Raw genomic sequence first — 23725 nt, 5'->3', positions numbered from 1 at the left:
AAATTAAAGACACCTTGCCACCTTCCTTCCAGCTTCAACTCCACCTGGCTTTCATGCATTCCTTTTGCAAATTGCAAGAGCCACGTTTCATACCATATATCAGTAGTTTATCCATTTCTGCTTCTGTTTACAAATCTTAGTTTTCTTGTTTCATCTTTCCTCAGTATCCTCAAAAGTTTCGATTAAATTAACGATCTGAAGAGTGATTTATGGATACCAGAAAGAGGAGCATCAGAATTCTGATGTTTCCATGGTTGGCTTATGGCCATATCTCGCCATTTCTGCAACTAGCTAAATCTCTCACAAACCGAAACTTCATCGTCTACATGGCTTCTTCGCAGATAAACCTCGCTTCCATCAGAGGAAAGCTCTCAGAAAAAGACTCGGTTTCGATCAAATTGGTTGATCTTCATATCCCAACAAGCCCTGATCTTCCGTCTCATTACCACACCACCAATGGCTTACCTCCCCACCTCATGCCAGCTCTCAAGAAAGCTATGGACTTGTCCAGGCCACGCATCTCCACCCTCCTCAGAACGCTCAAGCCAGACTTGGTTATATACGATTTCCTCCACCCATCGGTGCCGGAAGAAGCTGCAGCGCATAATATCCCAGCGGTGCTGTTTCTGAGTCCGGGCGCTGCATCATCTTCTTATTTCGTGCACCATTGTTTCGAAAAGCCCGCTTCGGACTACCCTTTCCCGGGTATATACTTCCGAGAGAGCGAGTGTGGCAGGTACTCTTTTGTCCCGAAGTCCACAGGAATCGAGGCTAGTGATTTTGAAAGATTGAGGGAATGTGTAAACCGTTCTTGCCAAATCGTGCTAATCAAGTCATTTCGAGAGATAGAGGGGAAGTATATTGACTATCTCTCCTTCATAACTGGAAAGAAATTTGTCCCGGTGGGCACTCTGTTTCAGTGTCCAGAAACGAGTGAGAATCATGAGCATGACAAGTTCATCAAATGGCTGGACGGGAAAAGTGAAGGGTCCACTGTTTTCGCTTCATTCGGAAGCGAGTACTTCTTGAAAGAAAGCGAAGTGAAAGAGATAGCACTCGGGCTGGAGAAAAGTGGCGCTAATTTCATATTGGTTTTAAGGTCTCCACAAGGGCAGGGAACCGAGATCCAAGAAATACTCCCGAAAGGGTTTGCTGACAGAGTTGGCGAGAGGGGAATGGTGGTCGAAGGATGGGCACCACAAGCAAGAATCTTGTCACATCCGAGCGTTGGAGGGTTCTTGAGTCACTGTGGATGGAGTTCAGTGATGGAAGGGATTCATTGTTCTGTGCCTATCATCGCGGTTCCGATGCATCTTGATCAGCCATTGAATGCTAGGTTGGTGGAGGAGGTGGGCATTGGTGAGGAAGTTGTGAGGAATAGATCACAAGGGAATCTTGACAGAGGGGAGATTGCTAGAGTTATTGGGAAGGTGGTGGTGGAGGAAAGTGGGCAGAGCTTGAAGTTGAAAGTGAGGGAATTGAGTGAAAAGATGAGGGAGAAAGGGGAGGAAGAGGTTGATGTGGTTGCGGAGGAATTGGTCAGATTGTGTGGGCTTCAACTTTTGCCTTCAAATTCTATGGAAGGACACGAGTTTTTCATTTATGGGCATGAATTTGCTGTTAAATAGAGATAGTATCCAATCCGACTTGGTCCAAAGCGTACTACATTTTTTTCTCAAATCCAAGCTTGTAGGCAAAAGATTGGGAAAGTATATTTTTGGTAAAGTTTTCTTTTTGATAGTGGGTCAATTATGGTTCAATTATGTCGTATCACAGAAAATATAATGTGATGTCTTTACGTGTATGATGTAAGCTCAAAACTTTAATGAAAACGAGAGTGTTGGTTGGATTGAATCGTGCCAATTATATGCCCAGAAACATTTGGCCTTTTATACATGGTTGTAAAATAGCTTGTGATACATTAAACTAGAAAGGTGAAGCAACACAAATAGTATGATTTTATCTTGTATTACTATTTAGCACAAAAAAGTTACAAAGTGAGTCGAAATATTTTTGTTTCTTTTTCCTGGTTTATGGTCCAATAATATAAATAATTTGCATCACTGTCATTTATGGTCTTTACTCATTCGAAAGTAATGTGTGTTGGATTTATGAGTCAAGTTAGTGAGATAATTGAGGGAGTATTGTTGCAGAGAAATAAATTGTATCGGTTGGAATGATGATTGGAAATATAGTTCATGGTATTTAGATTGTTGCACGGTTTAAACAATTAGACGTAAAATTATACAATTTTTTCTAAACGGTGAGGCCAGAGAAATAAAATTTAGAGACGAAAAAAAATGTATTACACATTTTAGAGAAGGAAAACAAATTTTAAGTATAGAAATGAAAATAATATAATTATTTATTGTCTGCTACTCTTTAAAGAAAATGGCAGCCTCCCCCCACTGGCACGTCTCTGTCCTTCAGATAAATTTGACATTTACTCATTTGACATGAAAATGTGGGGAAAATAAAATAAAATATATTCATGCTCTTCTGATATTTTCCATTTTTTCCCTAATACTTGCAGTTGATGAACCAAGTTGAAATTCAGGATGGAGTTGGAAGAGTTCAGCATGAGAAAAAAAAACATGTGATGGATCATGACAAGCAAGAGATAACGCAACCTAAGGTGGACGTTGCCATTGAGGTCGAGGAGAGATTGCTCAAAAGGGAATTCAAAAACAGTGTGCCCACTTCAGAATGTCTAAAATATACTTGGAATTTTAATATTGTCCTGTCTGTCTATATTTTTTCGTCTATCGAATGCGAAAGGCTGTAACATGGAAGTGTGCTTTCGTTCCTAGGAATGTATGATTACGCATGCAGTGTGGTGGTTCAATCCAAACACATCAACTACGAAGGGAACGTTGAAACACAAATATTTACTCAGAATGATGCATGCTACTGGTCCTTGAATTTATAAGCAAACGGTTCAACTTCCATTCTTCATTTGAGGTTTAGCTGTTTAAAAACCAGTCTCCAGCCTGTTCCTACGCAATCAGGCTTCAAACACTGCCGTGTCTGCTGAAACACTTGTAGATGATACAAGCTCTTTGTACTCCGCTAACAGATTTGGGATGTCGCTTAAACGCAACTAAGATTCAGATAAACAATTGCGTATTAGACTATGAAATATAGAGAGACATAAAACTGAATCATTCAATCATACAAATAGTTTCCAGCACTTTCTAGTTTAGAAATGTTTTTCTTCCTTGATGGGTGTAAATAGGGGTTGGCCAAACTTAGCAATCTAGCTCAATCACGGTAGTTTGTACATAATAGTCAATGTGGGTACAATATTTTCATAACTAGTGCCACCTCGTTCATTCTCAACATGGAATACACAGATCTAAATTTGTAAGTTAAAGTTTCAATTTTGCACCATTTCCAACAATTCTACTGGCCTCTCATTGGAAATAAACAAAACCATGTAACCAAACAAGTCTACGAAACTCGAAAAAAGATTCACATAGCTGATGGAAATATACAGTCACATTACATATTTTAACTGACAAAAATTAACTAAAAATGATTTGTATAAACATGAAATCATTCGCAACCATGCTGCCAATAAGAGTTGTAGTGTCTCATACCTGAGCAGCATCTTTAACATGATAGAAGCTGTAAACTCTATTTCCAGGAAAACCAGATTCCATAAGCATTAGATTGGATCCAACCTTCTTTCTGTCACAGAATTAAACATGTCAAATTCTACCAGTAAATCAGACTTGTTTTTACACTTGTTTTTTTTTTACGCTGGTGGCGGATTTAACCTAGGACTTCCCACTATGGGGAGGATTCGTGCCACACTACCCAATGTGCCATGGCATAAGTACGTCAGATTTCATAGGTACTATATAAACTAGTACATGACATCCAAACAACTGAATAACTTGTTCTTGGAAAATTTCTTCACAGCAAGAGTGAAATCATTGCAGGTAAAACATTTATCCTAACCAGCATTAGTCAGATCCGTTGATGGTTAGATCAATTGGATGTAACTTCTAGCTACCTAGCAAACGTTGGGTATAAGGGGGTATATCTTCCAAGTTCTAGCATCAGAATTCTGGTAACATGAAATATTGCGGTCATCAGAATCATTGGGAGGCCCACTCAATGATTAGATTGTTACGTTGTAATAGAATGTTAGCTGTCGTATTACGGTCACAAATTACATGCTAAGCTGCTCCAGTTTGATTTGTTAACCACATGCAAGAAGACCAATGCAAACTTTTCGACATTTCTTAAGAATTGTGTTAAGTATGATTTGAGCTTATGTAATCAGTTTTCTAATCTCTGATTAAGTTTGAGATTTTTTTAGCTCATGCACTTTCTTTATGTCAACTTTATGAATATTTTTGCACCTGGTAAGCACACCTCACAACCTTCACCAGCATTTCTTTGGCCTAAACCTCGGAATATGCTCAGTTACAGCTGCTGAATTATGGGCCCTGTACCATGGCTTGATGATAGCATGGATGGAGGACCATAGGAAGGTGGCTGTCACAGTGGACCCCTCTGCGGTGGTTACCTTAGTTTCGCGGGAACTGGATGAACGACCAGGCCCCTCACCCAGCTGTGGTCAGAGCCACGGGGCGATATTTTAAGTAATCTCAACATTGGAAGATTGGATGAACGACCAGGCCCCCGCCCAGCTGTGGTCAGAGCTACAGAGCGATATTTTAAGTAATCTCAACATTGTAATCTTCCAATTTACAAAAATCCCCCGTCACTTCTTTTTAGTTGTCTTATTTCCTCGAGAATAAAAAAGGAAACCATAAAACTCTGAGAAATTTCAACAACTTTTCTGTGGAATTCTAAAATCAGTTTTATTATTTCTAAGGACTGGACTGATTCCAATGCGACTTCGTCCACCACAGAAATTTTTAAATTCATATTATACTACGAAAAGTCGAATAGTACAATCTCACATATGATGGCGGGCGATCAAACGCTGATAGTCATGCAATAATGGGCTAAGCTCCTTCAATGTAATAGACTGTGGAGAGGACTTCATCCAATGGTCTCGAAGTGCTTGCGCAGCCTATTGTAAAACAAATGTCAGCAAACATGACAGGTATTTTGTCACATGTCGGAGTCTAACAAGATAAATTATATGCTGAAAAACCTGAATGTTATTTGCAGTGGTGTCACCAACAACTATTGACCTGAGCTGGATAAAATCTTCGTCTTCCATTTCATCTAAGATGGGTTTCGGGTTAGAAAGAGAAATCGAAATTTCTAATCGTTTATGCAACTCTAACATCATAGGTATTTCGTTTTGGTCTTCCTGCGAGAACAGACAGAAAATTGGCACATCATTTATCCTTGTCTCACACAGAAAAATTATGCATGAACTTTAGTCCTAGAACTTCTAAGGTTGAGAAAGAGCAGCTTGGTGCAGCTTGACTTTGATCTCAGGCTCCCCTAGCGAGGAAGTGGAACCACAAGTTCCAAGCACTTGTTCCAGCAAACGGAACTTAATTTCAGCTCCATGATACATTTAAACCATTTTAAAGGACAATTTGAAACACTCGTCTGATTTCAAAATGGGTAACCATTCCCTTTAAATTTTCTCGTAGAGTGATTGAAAGAATTATGTTGTTTCACACAAAGAGAATTGTTGTCAACTTATTAAACATGACTTCAGTAATTTGAGAATAATTGAGCATTTAATTTCAAACAATGCCGAATGAAAACAAGAAATCCATATTCCATAAGGTTGCCAAATAACTTGGATGATGACGTCCATACAAGTGTTGGTGTCAGCATAGGCCATCATTCAGGTATGATAGAGTTGTAATGCACTAGTTATTCCACATGCTCGCAAAATTTGAAAAGAAACCAGAGGCTGCAAGGCACTTTTGTGTACATAATAAAAATATACATCACATTGATGTAGATGCTATTTTTTTTAAAAAAAAAACTATATCACTAAAAAACACACTTTCCTAAGTATACACCCAGAAGTTAATTTTTTTAAACAAGCAACAATATGATGTAGATTTGGGCTTCCTGATCCCGACTCCTGTTAAGAATTTCATCATAGGACCAGGATAGAGAGCTTGTGCTCACAAGGTTAAAATAAGAGGCATATTTAAGAGGAAGAATATATTTCCATGACAATTGACATTACCTGTGAGCCCATGGTTGTATTACTTTCTGAAATAACGTCTGACGGATATGTTGCCAACCTCTTCGCAATAGGGTCATCTGCAAGGAAACATAATCCACGTAAAACCACTAGCACAGTCTGATGGAGAAGCCGAATTTATAATTACTAAAAATACATTGACCACTCTGGAGTGCGAATAGAGGGTTATCCGATGTCAAAAAAATGACATTTTGACCATGGTTTCCACTTAAGGTGCGAGCAAGAGGATCTGCTAGTGAGTAAATCACGCGTAAGCTTGTTAAAGGCTGAATAGAGCTCGGTTTGAACTGGAACACAAAATACTCACCCCCTTGTTACTTCATTCACTAATATTTTGTTACTATTATAATTTTTCATGAATCGACTATTTTGACAACTAAGTCTGTAAGAACATGGAGAGTAGTTCAAACATTTTTAAGTTTTCGAAAAATAATTTGAGCTTTTTGGGGTCAAGTTTGTGCAACTCAACACACATGTGGGTAGAGTTTGTGTATGACAATAGACTACTCAAACAAGTTCCAGCTAACCATTGAAAAACTTTAGCCAAGCTAGAAAAACCAAGTGAATAACAAAAAATAAGATTCAATTACTAATACTCTAGCAGGTTTTATCGTTTACAAAGCACAAGGGTCTAATATTTAAGAACAGATCCTAGTTCTACTAGATCATTGATGAATGAATAGATCATGGCTTTACTAATTCAAAAGCTTATAATAATATACAGATCAAACATGAATGGAAATGATTCAGATTGAGAGTTTTAACCACAAAACAATGCCAATAGTCATATAACAGAACCACGAACCATCTGGTACAAGCCACCAAAGATCGCCAAATGTTGATTTTCCATCAAAACCACCAAATAGTAAATACCGTGAACCAGCACTGTTCATTGAATGATACGCTCGAGCAGAAGGCGGTTCATTGTTAATTGGCAACAGTGTCCACTGTACAGACACTGCATGCAATTGAAAAAATATAACCATGAAAATTTGTGTTTACGAAAAAATGAATAATCAAAATAAAGGAAGAATCAACTAACTTTGATCGGTCACATGAATTTCATATAGTGACTTCCACATGTCTTCTATTAAATGATAAATGTAAAGTGCATGGATGAGAACATCCGCAGAACAATAGCAGTTCATGACAAGACTAAAGCGCATGTATCTGATTATTCAGATAGACTCGCCAATAATATTTGAGCACCTCAGGTTCCCCACCTGGGAAGAAGATGTCCTATTCTTAGACTAGAGATTTCATGGCCAGAAGAATTGAAGAGTAGTGATTGTGCTTATAGATCATATATGGGCTAATGCATACATGATCTTGAAAGAACAAGGTAAATTTGTGCGCAATATTGTGCTTAATATTTTTATTCAAGTTCAACCTTCAATGTAATTGAACATGGCCGATTATGAACCATGCAAAAACAGTTCAATGAAATAAGAAAAATAAAATGATAGATATAAAAACTTGGAAGATGGAGAAAAAGTCACGTAGCAGTAAATCCAAATATAAAAATGCAATTTTATCGTGGAAGACATAAAGCACTTACCCCTGTCCAAACAACAGTCATTGTAATAAACGTAAAATATAAAAATGCAATTTTATCGTGGAAGACATAAAGCACTTACCCCTGTCCAAAACAACACAGTCATTGTAATAAACGTCATAACGGCTCAACCAACCACCAGTCCCATGTCCCCCGAATAACAAAAGCTGCAAACAGTAAACGAAAACTAGTAACTTGCAATGATATGAGTGAGAGCAATAATTAATTCATATAAAACTACTTTACCATTGAGTGTGCACGTCACAAATAACTAATACTTCTTGAGTCGCATAGTAACTCTATTATTTCATGGCTGCTTTATCATAATGTTGAACAATATACTTGTATGTGTGTTATGTTTACACCATATGGGCTGACACAGGTCAAGTGAGAAACCGAGGCCAGAGTGCTATCCCGTAAGACTATACAATTGTTCCATGACAAACTGAACAATTCAATAAATTTCTTCTATAGAGAATCCAGACCTTTCTTTAGCCTGCCAACATTCTTCTCCATAAAGTTCTTATTCCATTCTGAATTCGCTTTCTTTTTGTTGCATCAACTTTTCCCTCCCCAACAGTAAATGCAATTTCATGGATTGGAAGGATAGAGCAAGTACCATTGCAACAATCTCATTCTAGTGGCAGCTGGACTTTTGTTCTACTTGTTTATTTCCTAAGAAAATAAAATTTCCTTTAAAAACAAACCTACAAACTAACCCCGGGTTTGTTAGTTGCTGCCACTTCAGTGTTGACTTCGAAAATTTTATATTTGACAAGTCTTGACAAATATTTTTCTAGGAAATGCCCACTATTAACATCTTCTTGATAGATAAATGGCAAAAAAATACAATTCCAAATCTAAGTTGACATATCTAAATCTAAGAAAAAAAATAAAATAAATGAATTAATAAAAAAATCAACACAACTAAGGGGATCCTCATTGAATCCATCTAAATTGAAAAGTTTAGCGAGAATTTTCTATATATTTTCATCAACTGAACCTCTGAGGAGTGAGATGAAATGAAGACAAATATAAATGTTCTCTCTGAAAATTGTGCAAACATAGGATAATATGCCTTTAGTTTGACAATGCATCCAGTCAAAACATTAACATATTGAAAGTTGATATGCTCAGATAGAATGTAATTATCCATATAAATTGCGATAATTAGCATGTCGAAGCTACAAAAATAAGTCATGTTAGCTACAAATTGAATGTAAATTTTCATGTTTTATTACCCATCTTCTCGTGAAACCACAATTTGCATTTCCCATGAGTTAGTAAGCAAAACTTTTGAACATTTCAACAAGATGTGCAGCTATCAAGTAAATGAAAGGAGTAAGTATCTATCAATCTCTATCTTACTGCCCTCATAACTCAAAACTCTTACTGTCCTCATAACCCAAAACAGATTATTAATCAGAAGTTACAAACTCGCAAGACTCCTTTGAATGACAAATTCCCTTCTAGATCTTCAATATGGTACTCCTTTCGTTCAGATTGTGGAATACAGTCCAAATAAGAGGTTTCATTTAACATAAACCGCTAAGTATGACCAAATTTTTTTGTTGAGATGGATTTCGTTGGGTTTCAATTAAAAGTCTAATTCGCTAACAAATTGAATATGCCGTCAATAAATATTAAATGAGTTCACATACATAGTACCCTCCAGATGTAATTGTGTGTCCACAACGGGCCGAAGGTGCTTGCCCTGGAAGCTTCAATTGGGTCCAACCAGGAGCTTCATTCTCTTCCTTCCACAAGAAAGTCATACAATTACTTGATAGCATGTCAAGTAAAGAGAATCCACAGTTCGAACCATGGATATTACTACTTTGATACATAACAAGTTTTTTCCATTCCTACAGAATGCCAAGAATAAAGCTTTTTTTATTGCTTCTGCTAAATGAGAGTATTAAGAAAAAGAGCTTAAGATATACCTTCTTCAATAAGGCCCTTTAAAGCCCATAGATCACCCATAATTGGTCCTCCACCACCTGCAATAGTTCGAAAGATAATTAAAATCCAGAAAGATGCATTCAAGCGCATTAAAATATTATCATTTTCAGTTGCCAATTTGAGATGCGAGGAAAACATGATTTTTTTGTGCATCATGATATTCCCCTTTTGACTTTGAAGTTATGGCCAAAGAATAAGGAGAGTTATGTCATGCAAATTTTAAAAGCAAATTTTTACTTTAGGAAATAAGTGTACATTTGTGTACATCCCGATAAAATTGTAAGATCCAAACATGGAGAGAGGAACATTGGAACAGTGAGTCCAATACAAAAATGGACAGCAAATAATTCGCCATATTTTTTCTTTGATGAGAATTGAAGCAAACATAAGCTTAGAAGTGATAGCTTGAAATATTAGAAATCAGTGAAAAACTAAGGCTTTAGGTGAATCACATAAGTACCATCTATTTTATTGAGGTGGTCACCAAAAGTGAGAAACTATTTTCTTTCTAAGCTAGACTCCAATCACAGTCCATTAAACACTATGGAAGCGTGAATTCTCAGACATCACAAAAATTCATCTTTTATTCAGGTGGTCACCAGAGTAAGATCTAGGTTAGATCCCAATAACAGTCAATCAAACAACAGAAGAGTGTTCCATACTCAAATGATTATGTTTCCTTAATTCTTAAGAAAAAAGATTGTTTAACAAAGAAAACTTTGCCCACCTTAGTAGCAATTAAAGAATGCAAAATTACCTCTGCCACCATACACGAGCAAGCGCTTCTCAATCATCGTGACAGAATGGCCACATCTTGGTGGAGGTAAAGTCCCGGAAACTGATAACTCCATCCACTCGAGTGAAACTGTTCCAAGAAAAAATCAAATTTTAAGGAAACTAGAATTCAAATAAAATATGATAAAACAGAAGAATAAAGTGAAACTAAAATAAAATTACTTGTGTCTAAGATGTAGACATCTGAGAGCCACTTCTTGCCATCCCACCCACCATACCTGCATTCACTCAAGTTTATCGAACCCAAAACATAGGACAAAGCCAAATGAATAATCATATAAAAGAGAGAAAAAAAATTCCTACATCACAATTTTACGGTTTCCAACAGGTGAAGCAGCTGCAAAATCCCTTGACGAGGGTAAATCACCAAAACTTGTGAGTTCTGACCATTGCCATATATCTGTCACCGAGAGGACATCAGCAAAAAGCCTTTGCGTATTTAGCTCCCATCATTGTAAAGTATCTAATATGGCACTAATGGAAGCTTACCAGTATCTAAGACCCAAAAATCACCCAACCTGTAAATCAAAAACTTTCTGGTAAACAAAACAATTCTAGACAAGCTTTAGTGATTAACAAGATACAGAAAACGAAATGCAGCATAATACCTATTGCCACCAAGCCTTCCACCAAAAATGAACATATGACAATCAATTGCGACCGCAATATGAAAAGCACGTGGGCTCGGGCCCAGTTGTCCATCAGATCCACTGCCTGTGCACTTCGGCTGAAACCATAATTTTTTCTCTGCGGGGTGCAACATCAAAAATATATTTACATATCAATTTACATTACAAAGATACTGATTCAAATGTTTGAAAATAACAACTTTTAGATCATCTTATTCTAGCAGAATCATAATAAGGCTCCTAGTACTCCATAACCAGATGATAACGGTATCTAAAGCGGACAAAGAATTTAGTTTACATTTGTCATCCCTGAAACCAAGTAAATTCCACCCACCTCGCCAAAGCCCCATGTAAACTATATACTTTTCCTCGCAAACAGATAATGGGACAGAACCATGGTTCGCCGGAACGGTTGCGGTGCTTGGAACGGCAACGACCGTTCCAGTTCCAATGTTATGTTGCGGAACGGTTGCGGAACGGTTGTATAAAAAAATTAATAATTTCAAAAAATTGGTAAAAAAAATGTAAATATAAATTACATCATACTAAAAAATAAAATATATAAAGTTATTACAAATTAATAGATCAATACAAAACTATTTTACAATAATAGCACAATAAGAAAATACACACTAAAAATTATAACATACCAAAGCTAATACCATGAAGAGTGACGCGGAGGAGCGAAATCATTGTTATATTCTTCATCACTATCTCGTAGATTAAATTGATTTCGAACATTTAGATATTGACGTGATTGTCCATAGGAATATTGATTAGATTGAGATGACGAAATATCATTAGAATGGGATGATTGATTTTGTAATAGTGTTTCGTCACGACGATTATAGTATCCGAATCCACGATACACAGTAGAACTATCAGCTGTACTTGAAGATCTATACTCAGGACCATGACGTCCAACACCACGCCATATAGATGATGAAGATTCATTGTATCTATCATCAATATACTGAGACGACCCATAATCAAATCCACGATGTCTAATTCCATGTGTACCAGATGTTGAAAAATCAAATGATCTATCAAAAGAATCGTGTGTGGAATTATGATTACCCTGATATCCATATCCACCTGATTGATATCAGGTCGGATCATACGCAATATGCACGACTTTCCGGGCGCATAGCGGCGGTTTTGGTAAAACCGTCGCTAGTAACGACGGTTCAAAACAAATCCGTCGCAACTTGCGTTCCGTTCCGCTTTCCCGTTATGCGGCCGATAAAACGCCACATAACGCCGCTACAATACAATAAACGATTTGGCCTGGAACTTTGGAACGGTGGCCACCGTTCCCGTTCCGTTCCGCCCGTTATGCGGCCGTTCCGGCGAACCATGGACAGAACAGCCGATATTTATGCATAACTAGAAATACAAATCAGGGTCACAACGCAACCCACAAAAATGCAAATTTTAAGTATCCGAAAAGATACTAATGGATTCAGACAGCATGTGAGATCATAAAATTACCAATGTCATAAACAGTGACATCGTTGAGGAATTTCTTGTCCACTAAACCACCGAAAAATACGATCTTTGACTTGCCGATGTTTACAGCAGTGTGGCCGCTGCAATTACCAACAAATTTCAATATTATCACTGAAATATTTATCAATCCATCCACGCGGTTAACTTGTTATGAACATCAAATTATACAAGAACTACAGAATCAAGTGGGAAAACTTGTAACAAGGAAAAGAGAGAATCGCGCCTTCTCGGCTGAGGGATGGATCCAGTGAAATCGGAAGCAGAAGCTCGAACCCAATAATGGGTCCTCATTCCTTGATTAAATTGATTCCTCAGAGTCCAGCTCGTGAAAAAATATATGAATAGTCACAACTTCGGCCAGCTCATAGATTACCGGGTAAAACCATAAATCGACCACAAAAAAAAAAAAAAAAACATTTTAACACTCAAATTCGACTGAAGTCGATTATATTCGAAATTAAAAAATTTAATATTTTTTGTTGTGATTTGAACCAATGCTGGAGTTTGATCAAAATTGAACATCAAAATATACTTATTTAATATATAATTATATTATATTAATAAAATATCAAAATTTATCGTCGTTCACGAATTATTCAAATAAAACAATTTATGATCGTATATGACTCGAAAAAAATTCGAATATATTCGAGTTCAACTCAAAAGAATAATTTCGAATAAGAATCAAATATTTTTTAGTTTTCTTGAAAAAATCACAATTTGACTCGATCATTTATAATCTTAGTTCATATACAAATCTGAAATTAAAACGGTTTCAATTTTATTTTTCCCTAAAAAGCTTTATTAGCACACAAGAACGAGAGTAAAATAAAAAATAATAACAAAATATTGAATTAAGACCTCCAAAATTACATTAAAACATGTTTGTTTTAACATAAGGTTAATCTATTTTATCTTGATTCTTGCTGAATTTCACAAGAATGTCATTATGTTTTTGACAGAATGCTATGAGTAGTAAATCTGAATGTAGTTAAAAAAAGTGAGATTTCGAAGTGCATGAATTTACCGGATCGTTGTATGGTTAAATCAATCGAATTGAACTAAATGTTAAGGAAAATTAAAGTCTAAAATCCGAGCTAGAGCTTGATTCTACACTCAAATAGTTAAATATACGAATTCGAGCTCACTCAAAATATATTATTAGAAAACACAAGTTCAAAAAAATTGAAATATATTAAGTTAATATACTTTAATATAATTATATTATATTAACAAAATATTCTAATATATAAGGTCATAGTAATTAATTATGGATGAAAATATCTCAAAACATAAATTTCAGAAAATATCTTAAATTTGATTTATATTTATTACAACCCGCCTCGATTCGCACCAATCCAAATGAACCACAAATTGTAGTCTTGATTTTTGGTGGTCAATGATACGATCATATTGAACATCAAACATTCGGTCGTACCAGAAAAACAACTGTCCATCTTTATTTTCTATAATAAAAAAAAATTGGAAGCTTTGATTTTTTTTTTATCTACAAAATCTACAGTGTACATTTTATTTTAAATTTAGTAGATACTATTTCATTTAGGAGATTGAAATAATTATCTAAACTATCTTATATTACTATTATTACAATATAATTTATAAGTGATACGGCGGAATTACCTAGATCTCATGGTATATTCACAAATGATAATATCACCTTTGATAAAAAATAAGATCTTAAATTTAAATTATTATTTTAATTAATTATCAAAGAGTCTTACAAAAGAAATGTTTTCCAAGTTCTTCATTTAAATAAAATTTCTAAATTTGTTAACATATAAATTATTAAACACAGAAACATATTCTACGAAAAACCGATATATAAACATAGAACAGGTACACAAGATTACTGATAGTTTATCCAAGCTACCATTTTCCCCCCAATCAGTCAAACTATTGTTTGAATTATGAATGCAATTCTTCCCAACACCAGTCAAAGATATTGTTCATTTGGTCACTATATATATTTTTTCAATCCATAATAAAATTAGGAGAATGCATGAATTTATACATGGTAGCCAAATCTCTATATAAAGTGTCAAATTTCATTGAGCAATCGTCACAAAAAGGAGCACGGAGGGCTGCGCGGGGAGAGTTCGAACAGAGTCCGAATACGATCTAATGGAAAAGGTCAGATATAATTAGTTTTTCCCCACAAAAACATGTCATCGATCATGTCTTTATAATTCTAGTCATTTATAAACTAAACTTCGTCTCAAAAGAGAAACAAATTTGGAGTTGTTGTGTGTAGCTGATAATTTTATGAAATTTGTTGTTTAGTCAGTTCTTACTTGTGTATGAGAATCAATAATTCGAGCAAATACTTAGTATTGTTGATGAAATCTTATGTTGTAGATTTACAGAGTCCAATTTGGGGAAGAAAAACAAAAAGGATTACTATTGTTTTGTTAGATATCTAGAAGATCAAACGAGTTGTTCCGATCAATATTAGAAATAAATCGTGCGGTGCAATATAACATCGTTTGTTCTCTGGTTTTCAAACAAAAATAGTTTTTCTTTTGTCCCTTTTTCTTTCCAATGGATTTGTAACGAAACGACATGAGAATTGATTCAATCAACAAATAAGTCATTGTGCTTGGATTATTGAGGCTCATACGGGAGTAGAGTTTATTAGCCAACAAATTATCTCATATAAAATGTTAGCCACACCGACTTCAAAATTGATTTTTAAGAATTATGATCGACACGGGTATATATGTATTTAATTTCCTTTTACTTGTCGGCAAACGTAATTGGATGGTTTAGTCGATAAAGTTGAATGAGGTTAGAACACATTCATTTACGTAGAAATTCAAAAGACGCGTTTTTAACGTGTATTCACTATTCACACATACAAGAGGCTCTATAAATAGAGCTCTCTCCTCTCATTCTGAAATCATCTATTCTTCGAGTTTTTCTCATCCTATAGCATTTGAGTGTTAGTTTTATAATATTTGTGAGGTGTTTTGTTTTCCTGTATTAAGAAAGTGTGTGTTCTCTTTGGAAACACAGTGAGTAAGTTGTACACCATAAAATATTATAGTGGAAATCTTTTCATCTTACCCATGGTTTTTACCCTAATAATTTTAGGATTTTTTCACGTAAATCTTGGTGTCCAATTTATTCTTTATTTTTATATTTATTATCTCAAATTACCGTATGTAGGACCAACATTACTTACATTATTGGGCGGCCATTTTTGTGGGAGCTATCAAAATGAGACATCGTGTCCCAATCTCCCTATTAAATTGATACCGAATTGACATGTTACAAAAACTTCAATCCAACTTAATCTATTTCGAGCTAAAGATTAGACAGATCAACTCATCATTTTTATTAAAAAAAAAACACAACAAATTTAATATCATTCTTCAAATATAATTGGACAAGTGATTGAACTGATCTATTTTAAAATAATGGTTCAACTTGTCAGACCGACTTCACCGGACAGTCGGACAGGAACACTTTTATAATATATAAAACAATATAATAATATATCAAATAACATATTTAAATTTTAAAAAATATTAAATGTTTACATAAATAATAATAAAAATATTTATCAAAATTTAAAATCAAACAAAAACATACATATAATCAAAATATAAAACATAATTACATATATTTTTTTAAAAAAAATTACAAATAAAATAGACTCTTTTACTACTAAAATAATATGTTTAACAAAGTTCAAAATTCAAATAAATCACACCCATACATGTATATAACAAAAAAAATTAATATTTTAAATATAAGATACAATTAAATTCTAAAAAAATTATAAAAAAAATATAGTGAATCGATTTGATCGATTTTGACCCGTTATCGGTTCCCAGTCAAACCGTCTATTTCGGTCCAGTTTCATTTTGAAAACACTGATTCCACCAAAATTTTGGCACAGAGTTTTTGAATTCCTTGACAGACAAAAACATAAATTATGAAAACATATGCATTCATATGTATTTATGTATATTTAATTTCCTTTTACTTGTCGGCAAACGTAATTGGATGGTTTGGTCGATAAAGTTGAATGAGGTTAGCACACATTCATTTACGTAGAAATTGAAAAGACGCATTTTTAACGTGTATTCACATATACAAGAGGCTCTATAAATAGAGCCCTCTCATCTCATTCTGAAATCATCTATTCTTCGAGTTTTTCTCATCCTATAGCATTTGAATGTTTAGTTCTATAATATTTGTGAGGTGTTTTGTTCTTCTGTATTAAGAAAGTGTGTGTTCTCTTTGGAAACACAGTGAGTAAGTTGTACACCATAAAATATTATAGTAGAAATCTTTTCATCTTGCCCATGGTTTTTACCCTAATAATTTTAGGAGTTTTTCACGTAAATCTTGGTGCCCTATTTATTCTTTATTTTCATATTTATTATCTCAAATTACCGTATGTAGGACCAACATTACTTACATTATTGGGCGGCCATTTTTGTGGGAGCTATCAAAATGAGACATCGTGTCCCAATCTCCCTATTAAATTGATACTGAATTGACATGTTAGAAAAACTTCAATCCAACTTAATCTATTTCGAGCTAAAGATTAGACAGATCAACTCATCATTTTTATAAAAAGAAAAAAACAAATTTAATATCATTCCTCAAATATAGTCTTAATATTCTTGATAAAAGTTCTCAAATATTTGATGAAATTAACTCTTCACGAGACTAAAAATATCGAGCACATATTGGAGCTACCAATGACACGTCTAAAAATATTACTAAAACGCTCAACACACATATATCCATTTTTTTTTATTAAATATGAATGAGAATATTATCTAAATCTAATTTTTTTTTAAAAAGATGGTATATCTTTTTGAAATTTTCTCATCTATAACGGGATATAAATTTTATGATAGTCTTTGCTTCTGATATAAAATCTCATAATTTAATTTTTTTTTTCTACACTCCTACTTTGATTTTTATACACAAGAAACGAGATTCGAATTAGCTGAATCACACATATAAATCACATATATACACATAATATTTTCCTTCTCAAACTTCTTTTCAAAAAAAATATATATTTTTCAAATAATTAAATTATGTGAACGCACACGGTTAGTAGTTGTATATAACGAGAGAGACCGGAATGAATAACAAATGTAGTATCTTGTTATTTTTCAAGAATTCTATAGTATCTAAGAATGCATTTCAAGAACATTACTTTAGCAAAAATAATAACGTTCATTTGGCACTTAAATAATTGAACATATATTATTGTAAAATCATATGATAGTGTGGATTTTAGTTTAACTGAGCAATATCGACGAAATTTTCTAAAAAGTTGAAAACTCAATTATAAGTGAAATGATGGGAATATATTAAATATATGTGTTCAGATATGGTAGATCGATACAAACAAGTGTACCTTCGAAAAAAGGATAAAGAGGAGAAAAGGAACCAGCGTCTTGTTCCAATTGCTAGTAACCGAAAACCAAAGCTGCTGCCATCATGCTGGCCAACGGAACTGAAATGTTGTCGTCCATGGTTTCCGTGATCGGCAACGATTCCACCACAGTTGCCACAAGAGAAATTAAAGCAACCCTTTCTAGGGTCCACATGCCGTCAAGTTTAATGTAACCAAAGGCCGAAAAATAGTAGAGCATACTGTAATGTAGGTAAAATGTCAAATTTAATATCATAGAGAGAATAAGCAAGTTCCTCCTACCCCTTTTTGAGCATGTATTGAAATATATATTCGAGCAGCTAAGGTGAAGCGTTGGATATTTTTAGATATAATGATAGTTACAAGGTGGTGGTGGTATATCAGTAGCTGAAGCAAAAGTGTAGTTTGACAAAAACAAAAGGTCGTATTTAGAAAAATTAGGCATTATTTGGTGATTTCTCATAAAGAAAAAAGGAGAATAGATAGATAATGACAAGAAAATGAAAGGCTTGAACATCTTTATACGCACCATATGGAAACCAAGAAACCTAAGAGAAACATGGATACGCTACCGGCCCAACTCTTCTGTTGATTGTAAGGAATTTTAAGTGTGCCAAATCTTCTTCCCATTATGTCAGCGATGCCTGCGTCTCAGCAAGTTGTAAGAGTTGCACAAAAGAACGTTGAAAAAATTAAAAGGCAGAGCTCTCACCATCACCTCCGCACATCATCGCCAGTGAAATCATTCCAATAGGTGAATCACGCCAGAAAACGATTGCACATAAAATCAACACAAGAACATAAAAAAGAGGACCTCTAAGCAATTCCCTGCAAAGAAAAACTGAATTATTTACCAAAGTTTTTCTTGTTATCTAATGATAACCTTCAAAAAAGACAAAATGAGAAGTGAGAATTACTCAGGCTTTCCTTGTCGTGTAACTGATTTTATGAGTCCTTCATCTGGAACCAAGGAAAGGCCATGTATCAAAAGCCTCAAGCAATTAATAGAAGGCACTAACGAAGCAAAATAGCGAGCCCCTGTTGATGTACTAATCTAAGATCAAATGATCAGCTGAAGTATTCGAGGAGATACGGACTGCAAAATATTTGATGGCACAGTAGATACCTGAAAATTGGCCACGACGCCAGAAAAAGCAGCCCAGAGAGTATATGAACCAGTTTCCGACTCAAATTCTGTTAGAAGAGTTGGGAAATTCATGATGGACACATGAGAGAAAGGCAAGTAAAGTGCTATTACAACAAAACTGTTTACTGCTGCAAACTGAAGTTTTGAATACAAAGCATTGTGTTGATAATATAAACACGTTCTGCATGGAATGCCACGGATTCAGCCATGACATTTCCTCGTTCATATTTTGAACAAATTGATTATCATCCCTCTCACCAAAAAAAAAAATCATATTCACTGCCACTGAAATTGGACCTTATAATTTGAAACATAAAAAAGTATGCATCAAATTTCAACTATATGCAAAGCAACTTTCATGCTTACATTTCCACAGATGAAACGGAAAATTCACCTCATGCAAATAATGTATTTAAAAGTTTCATTGTTTCACATAATTTCATTTATCTGTTTTTTTTTCCCAAGATACTGTTGATCACTTATTCCACACACAATATTCACCATTGACAGATTTTTCCTATCTCAATCACAAATGAATGCAAATATTAGTACAAATAAGAGGGAGTCGAAGGCTTATTTGCATTTCATTTGACTGTTAGACGTATAGATCAAGGTTTCAATGGAAACCAACTTCCACATGGCACAGGTTTGACAATTGGTATGTTGGTATTTTAAAAAACAGTCTACATATTAAAGTAAGAACCAATAAATCAAAGAATATTTGACCAATTGATAAGAATTGAGATTCAAATTTCTCAAATGCAACAGCTAACTCTCAGCTTTTGACTGTTCTCCACATATCTAGCAGAAGGGACTTACTTGAACTAAAACATAGAGATATAACAGTGGCATTCAAAGCATATTAATCGTAAAATTTCCACACTGACAAAATGTGTGTCCGTTCACAAAAGTTTAAATTGTAACATCCTAGTAATTTACCAAGTGATTCCTTCTAATATTTGCAAATTTCTAAAATCTGTTCAACTTGGTTTGGAGGATTAGGTACAGTTGAATGGATTAGCTCTGCTATAACCAAAGAAGAAGACAACATATTGATTTTCTATGCTTTGGCATGATGTACACAACTCTAAAGCAGAATTTTACACATCTTTGTGTCAATACTTTAATATGAAGATACACATTTCTGCTTATAGAATATTTCAGTGAACAAAAGAAAATAATAAATTGCAGACCACTCTTCTTTTTCTATACTTGGAAAGTGCATAGAAAACAGAGAAAACAAATAGAATGAATCGTTTCAGAAATGGACTGAAGTGATTCAGGAATAATGCAACTGGTACCGGTTATTGACTGTTGGTTAGTTCATATCCTTTTTTATGCAATCCCCACCCCTTTCCCTATATTTATGTTACCAAATCTAGATCATTTAATTCCTATACAAAGATTCTTTTTTTTTCTTCTTTTTTTCGATTAATATACTCATCCACTATTACATCGAACACAAAACAGGCAACATTTCACGGTACACAAATGAGTGAGTGCATGGGGAAGCACAACCGAAAGGGAGGACAAAAAAAAGACCTGCTCGATAATGTTGCGCCGAGTGAGGCTATCGAAAGTGGAGACAAGACCATAAGCACCGGCGACGACCAACGCGGTGGCCCCGGCGTCCTGTAGAACATCTCCGCCAGCTCCCACTCCGGGAAGCAACGCGGCGATGGGGCGACGACGAACATTGAAACGCTTCGCTACGACGCGTTCGGGAAGGACCTTGAGAAACAGAGTGATAGTCGAGGAAGGGGCTGCCACGCGGCGCCGGGATTCGGCGTAGGACAAGGTCCCGACAGCAGCCGGCGCTCGGGCGCTCGGTATTCCGACGTAGGCCATTCTATCTCGTCCCCCTTTTCGACGTGATGTATGTGTAATGGTAACGATGATTAAAGATTTTGTCGACTGCGACACATTTCAGTCGAGGTGGAGACCACGTAAAATGTGAGCTACCAATTAATTCAGTAACTTTTTTTTATACTACACAATATTTATTATATAAATCAGATAAAACTGATAATTTGAACATATACTAACGACCGAATCACATGCGATACGGGTATGTAAAAAGAAACATTAAAAAATGCGAGGCACTTCCTGCACAGTGAAAGAATTCCAGGTGTTTTCCAGATTAGCATTTGAAGTGTGACCAGAAAAGGCAGAGAAGGTCACGAGAAGTTTGCTTCATAATGTGTTGGATAATTATTAATTAGGAAAAAAAAAATCTGTCCACTTAGTTTCGTTTTTCTCATATTATTGAGATTTGATGGATTCAAATTACGATCGTCTTGGTGCAATTTTTTATATTGAATATTGGAATTGCATAATAACTTGACGTGGAGTATGCATTTGTGATTCATTTGAATTTGTGAAATTTAAAATAAATTGTTTCGAAAGTCATCTAATTTCCGATATCCATCTAATCCAATCGATCGTAGTCGTCACTAATTTGTATGGTTGGTGATATATTAATACTAATAACCTATCCGATGATGCTGATAGAACAATTCCCGATGGATGGGGCCCGATATTGCTTCAGTGATTGATTGTACCCCACAAGTTACAATTAAGTCACGAACCATTATGGCCACATGATACTTTATTAAAATTTCATTTACGTATTCTACATGGTATTGACTATGTGTTCGAGATCGAAAGAAAATATAATTTTTATTTTAAATTGATTTTCTTAATATTATTTTTTTTATTTGATTGAGTATAATATTTAATTATGATTTTGTCTTTTTAGATAATTATGTTAAGATTTTATTGTGATATAATATTTTCCTTAAATCTAATTTCATTCTTAGTACGATTGTGTGAAATATTGGGTTTGTTTTTTAGATATTATATTTATGATAAAGATCTTGAAGATATGATATTATTGGTTTAAGTCTTGATTTCTTTATTTTGTAGATTTTTTTGTGAGATGAAATAATTATAAATAAGAGATATGGAGATTAAAAAAGAGTAGAGAGAGACGAAGAGAAATTCAGAGAGTTTTAGTGGAGGATTTTTTTTTTTTTTTGTGGGAAAGTTTTCGTGTAAGGTTCTTGGATTTCTTCGTGGGAAAGTTTTCGTGGTGGTCTCTTCTCTCGATCACATATTCACTCACTTGTGCATGTTCAGAATTTCAGAGAAAATCATTTTCAAGAGACGTGCTGTGTTTGAAGAGTGGTGATCAGGTGTTGCTGTGAATGTTGGGAACATCTCCAGACAACATGTGAAGAAGTTGACTGAAGATTGTTTTCGTGGATTCCCTTTTGGCTCACGTTTCGCTTTCTTGTTTTAGTTTTTATTATTGTTATTTGTTTTAGAAAGCATTTGTTTTCTCAACTCGTTGAGAAAATTGATTTTTGTGAAAATTACTAGTGATAGGTTTTTGTAAACGGTTTGGTTTTCTAGTGATTAATTTTTTGCCATAAGGCACCGCACAAGTATTTATACTTGTGCAAATTTAACATTGTCCATCTATTTATTTAAAGTCAATTTGTGTTACAAAATATATTATTCCGTTGTATGTTATCCGAGATGTTGTAACATCTGAAACAATATTTAATTCTGATAAAAAACAAATTCTCTGTTTTACAACCTATACTAATATTTTTATTATTTTTAGCATCTGTCGGACAAAATAACTCTAACAGATATGTGTTTATGAATGACGTGTTCGTGGAAATCCATATTTTGTCTGGTGCCAAAAAAATGCGAGGTGGTTTTATTCGATTGGGGAATCGGAGCGGCAAAATCTACTCTTTAAGTCAGATTATGGTTATTTTTGTAGATAATCCACGTCTTCATTAGAAAACCATCCAAATTGAACTGAAGTTACGAAAATAAGTGACTACTTTAATTGAATTTGACTATTAAAATTATAGTGATGAAATTCCACCGAGATTTGTACCACTTTAACATGCAATAAGACAGTTAAATGTTGGGGCAGAGCTGTCACCCATCTTTGTCCCAAATACCACCCCGGGCCGGATGGCGGCCGTTGTGCTCGCCACTGGCGTAGTCAGAATTATTTTTTCCGGTGGACAGAATATTTTTAAATATTAATTTGAACTTCATAAATAGAAATAAAAATGAAGTCAAAGGAACATACCAAATTCTTATTTAAGTCGAATTTTACGATTTTTCAATACATCAAACTTGTTTATGATAAATTTTGTATCAATACCCAGAGCAATATCCTCTCTATATAAACAACCATGGTATTGGCCTAAAGGTCATTTTCCATTTCATTACGAAGTGTCGTCTTAATGAGTTTCATACCTGAAAAAGCTCGTTATGTAGTTGCTGTAGAAACTGGAAGAGTCAAAACCAATCGTAAAAGCTCGTTCACTTTCAACCTTAGAAAAGTTAAAATCCTCATTGTTCACTTCACAACTTGTACTCTTATTCCACTTTGTATACTTCTGGGGCTAGTTTTGTACATACTTCACATAAAACTACACAACTGTAGGTTTCCCATTTGATAGAGAACAACAAAAGTTGAAGCATCAATCACCATATTAACATAATATTTACAAAT

The 23725-nt window shown here is 34.6% G+C and overlaps 3 protein-coding genes across 3 annotated transcripts; 1 reads left to right on the top strand and 2 right to left on the bottom strand.

Annotated features, from left to right (window-relative positions):
- Positions 1-22: 22 nt before the first annotated feature.
- Positions 23-1830, top strand: LOC140824140 (UDP-glucosyltransferase 29-like). The gene has a single exon (XM_073185741.1). The coding sequence runs from the start codon at positions 210-212 to the stop codon at positions 1626-1628; it is 1419 nt and encodes a 472-aa protein (XP_073041842.1). The 5' UTR covers positions 23-209; the 3' UTR covers positions 1629-1830.
- A 791-nt stretch (positions 1831-2621) lies between these two features.
- Positions 2622-13011, bottom strand: LOC140824134 (protein GLUTELIN PRECURSOR ACCUMULATION 3). The gene is made up of 16 exons (XM_073185734.1): positions 12834-13011; positions 12593-12690; positions 11081-11219; positions 10962-10990; positions 10776-10872; positions 10635-10690; positions 10435-10542; positions 9659-9715; positions 9377-9468; positions 7798-7882; positions 6966-7118; positions 6143-6219; positions 5135-5296; positions 4938-5050; positions 3600-3690; positions 2622-3100 (listed from the first exon to the last, which is right to left on the bottom strand). Exons 1-16 carry the CDS (start codon positions 12899-12901, stop codon positions 3005-3007), a joined length of 1521 nt encoding a protein of 506 aa, XP_073041835.1. The 5' UTR covers positions 12902-13011; the 3' UTR covers positions 2622-3004.
- Positions 13012-17951: 4940 nt separating this feature from the next.
- LOC140824128 (phytol kinase 1, chloroplastic) lies at positions 17952-21148 on the bottom strand. Its single transcript, XM_073185728.1, has 6 exons — positions 20725-21148; positions 19162-19229; positions 18953-19084; positions 18748-18863; positions 18565-18679; positions 17952-18256 (listed from the first exon to the last, which is right to left on the bottom strand). The coding sequence occupies exons 1-6, from the start codon at positions 21028-21030 to the stop codon at positions 18070-18072; spliced, it is 924 nt and encodes a 307-aa protein (XP_073041829.1). The 5' UTR covers positions 21031-21148; the 3' UTR covers positions 17952-18069.
- Positions 21149-23725: the final 2577 nt, after the last annotated feature.

The sequence above is a fragment of the Primulina eburnea genome, chromosome 1, assembly GCF_022965805.1.
Source record: "Primulina eburnea isolate SZY01 chromosome 1, ASM2296580v1, whole genome shotgun sequence".
NCBI classification, from domain to species: Eukaryota; Viridiplantae; Streptophyta; class Magnoliopsida; order Lamiales; family Gesneriaceae; genus Primulina; species Primulina eburnea.
The sequence above is the reverse complement of the archived record's forward strand: the minus strand, read 5'-3'. Positions and strand labels throughout refer to the sequence as shown.

Excerpts from the sequence above, each read along its gene's own strand:
- LOC140824134 (XM_073185734.1), bottom strand. The coding sequence starts at position 12,901 with ATGAGGACCCATTATTGGGTTCGAGCTTCTGCTTCCGATTTCACTGGA. Across the intron at positions 10,691-10,775 it reads GGAAACCGTAAAATTGTGAT|GTATGGTGGGTGGGATGGCA; the intron begins GTAGGAATTTTT and ends GAGTGAATGCAG. Across the intron at positions 3,101-3,599 it reads ATGTTAAAGATGCTGCTCAG|TTGCGTTTAAGCGACATCCC; the intron begins GTATGAGACACT and ends TCTGAATCTTAG.
- LOC140824140 (XM_073185741.1), top strand. The coding sequence starts at position 210 with ATGGATACCAGAAAGAGGAGCATCAGAATTCTGATGTTTCCATGGTTG.
- LOC140824128 (XM_073185728.1), bottom strand. The coding sequence starts at position 21,030 with ATGGCCTACGTCGGAATACCGAGCGCCCGAGCGCCGGCTGCTGTCGGG. Across the intron at positions 18,864-18,952 it reads ACACGACAAGGAAAGCCTGA|GGAATTGCTTAGAGGTCCTC; the intron begins GTAATTCTCACT and ends TTTTCTTTGCAG. Across the intron at positions 18,680-18,747 it reads GATGATGTGCGGAGGTGATG|GCATCGCTGACATAATGGGA; the intron begins GTGAGAGCTCTG and ends GCTGAGACGCAG.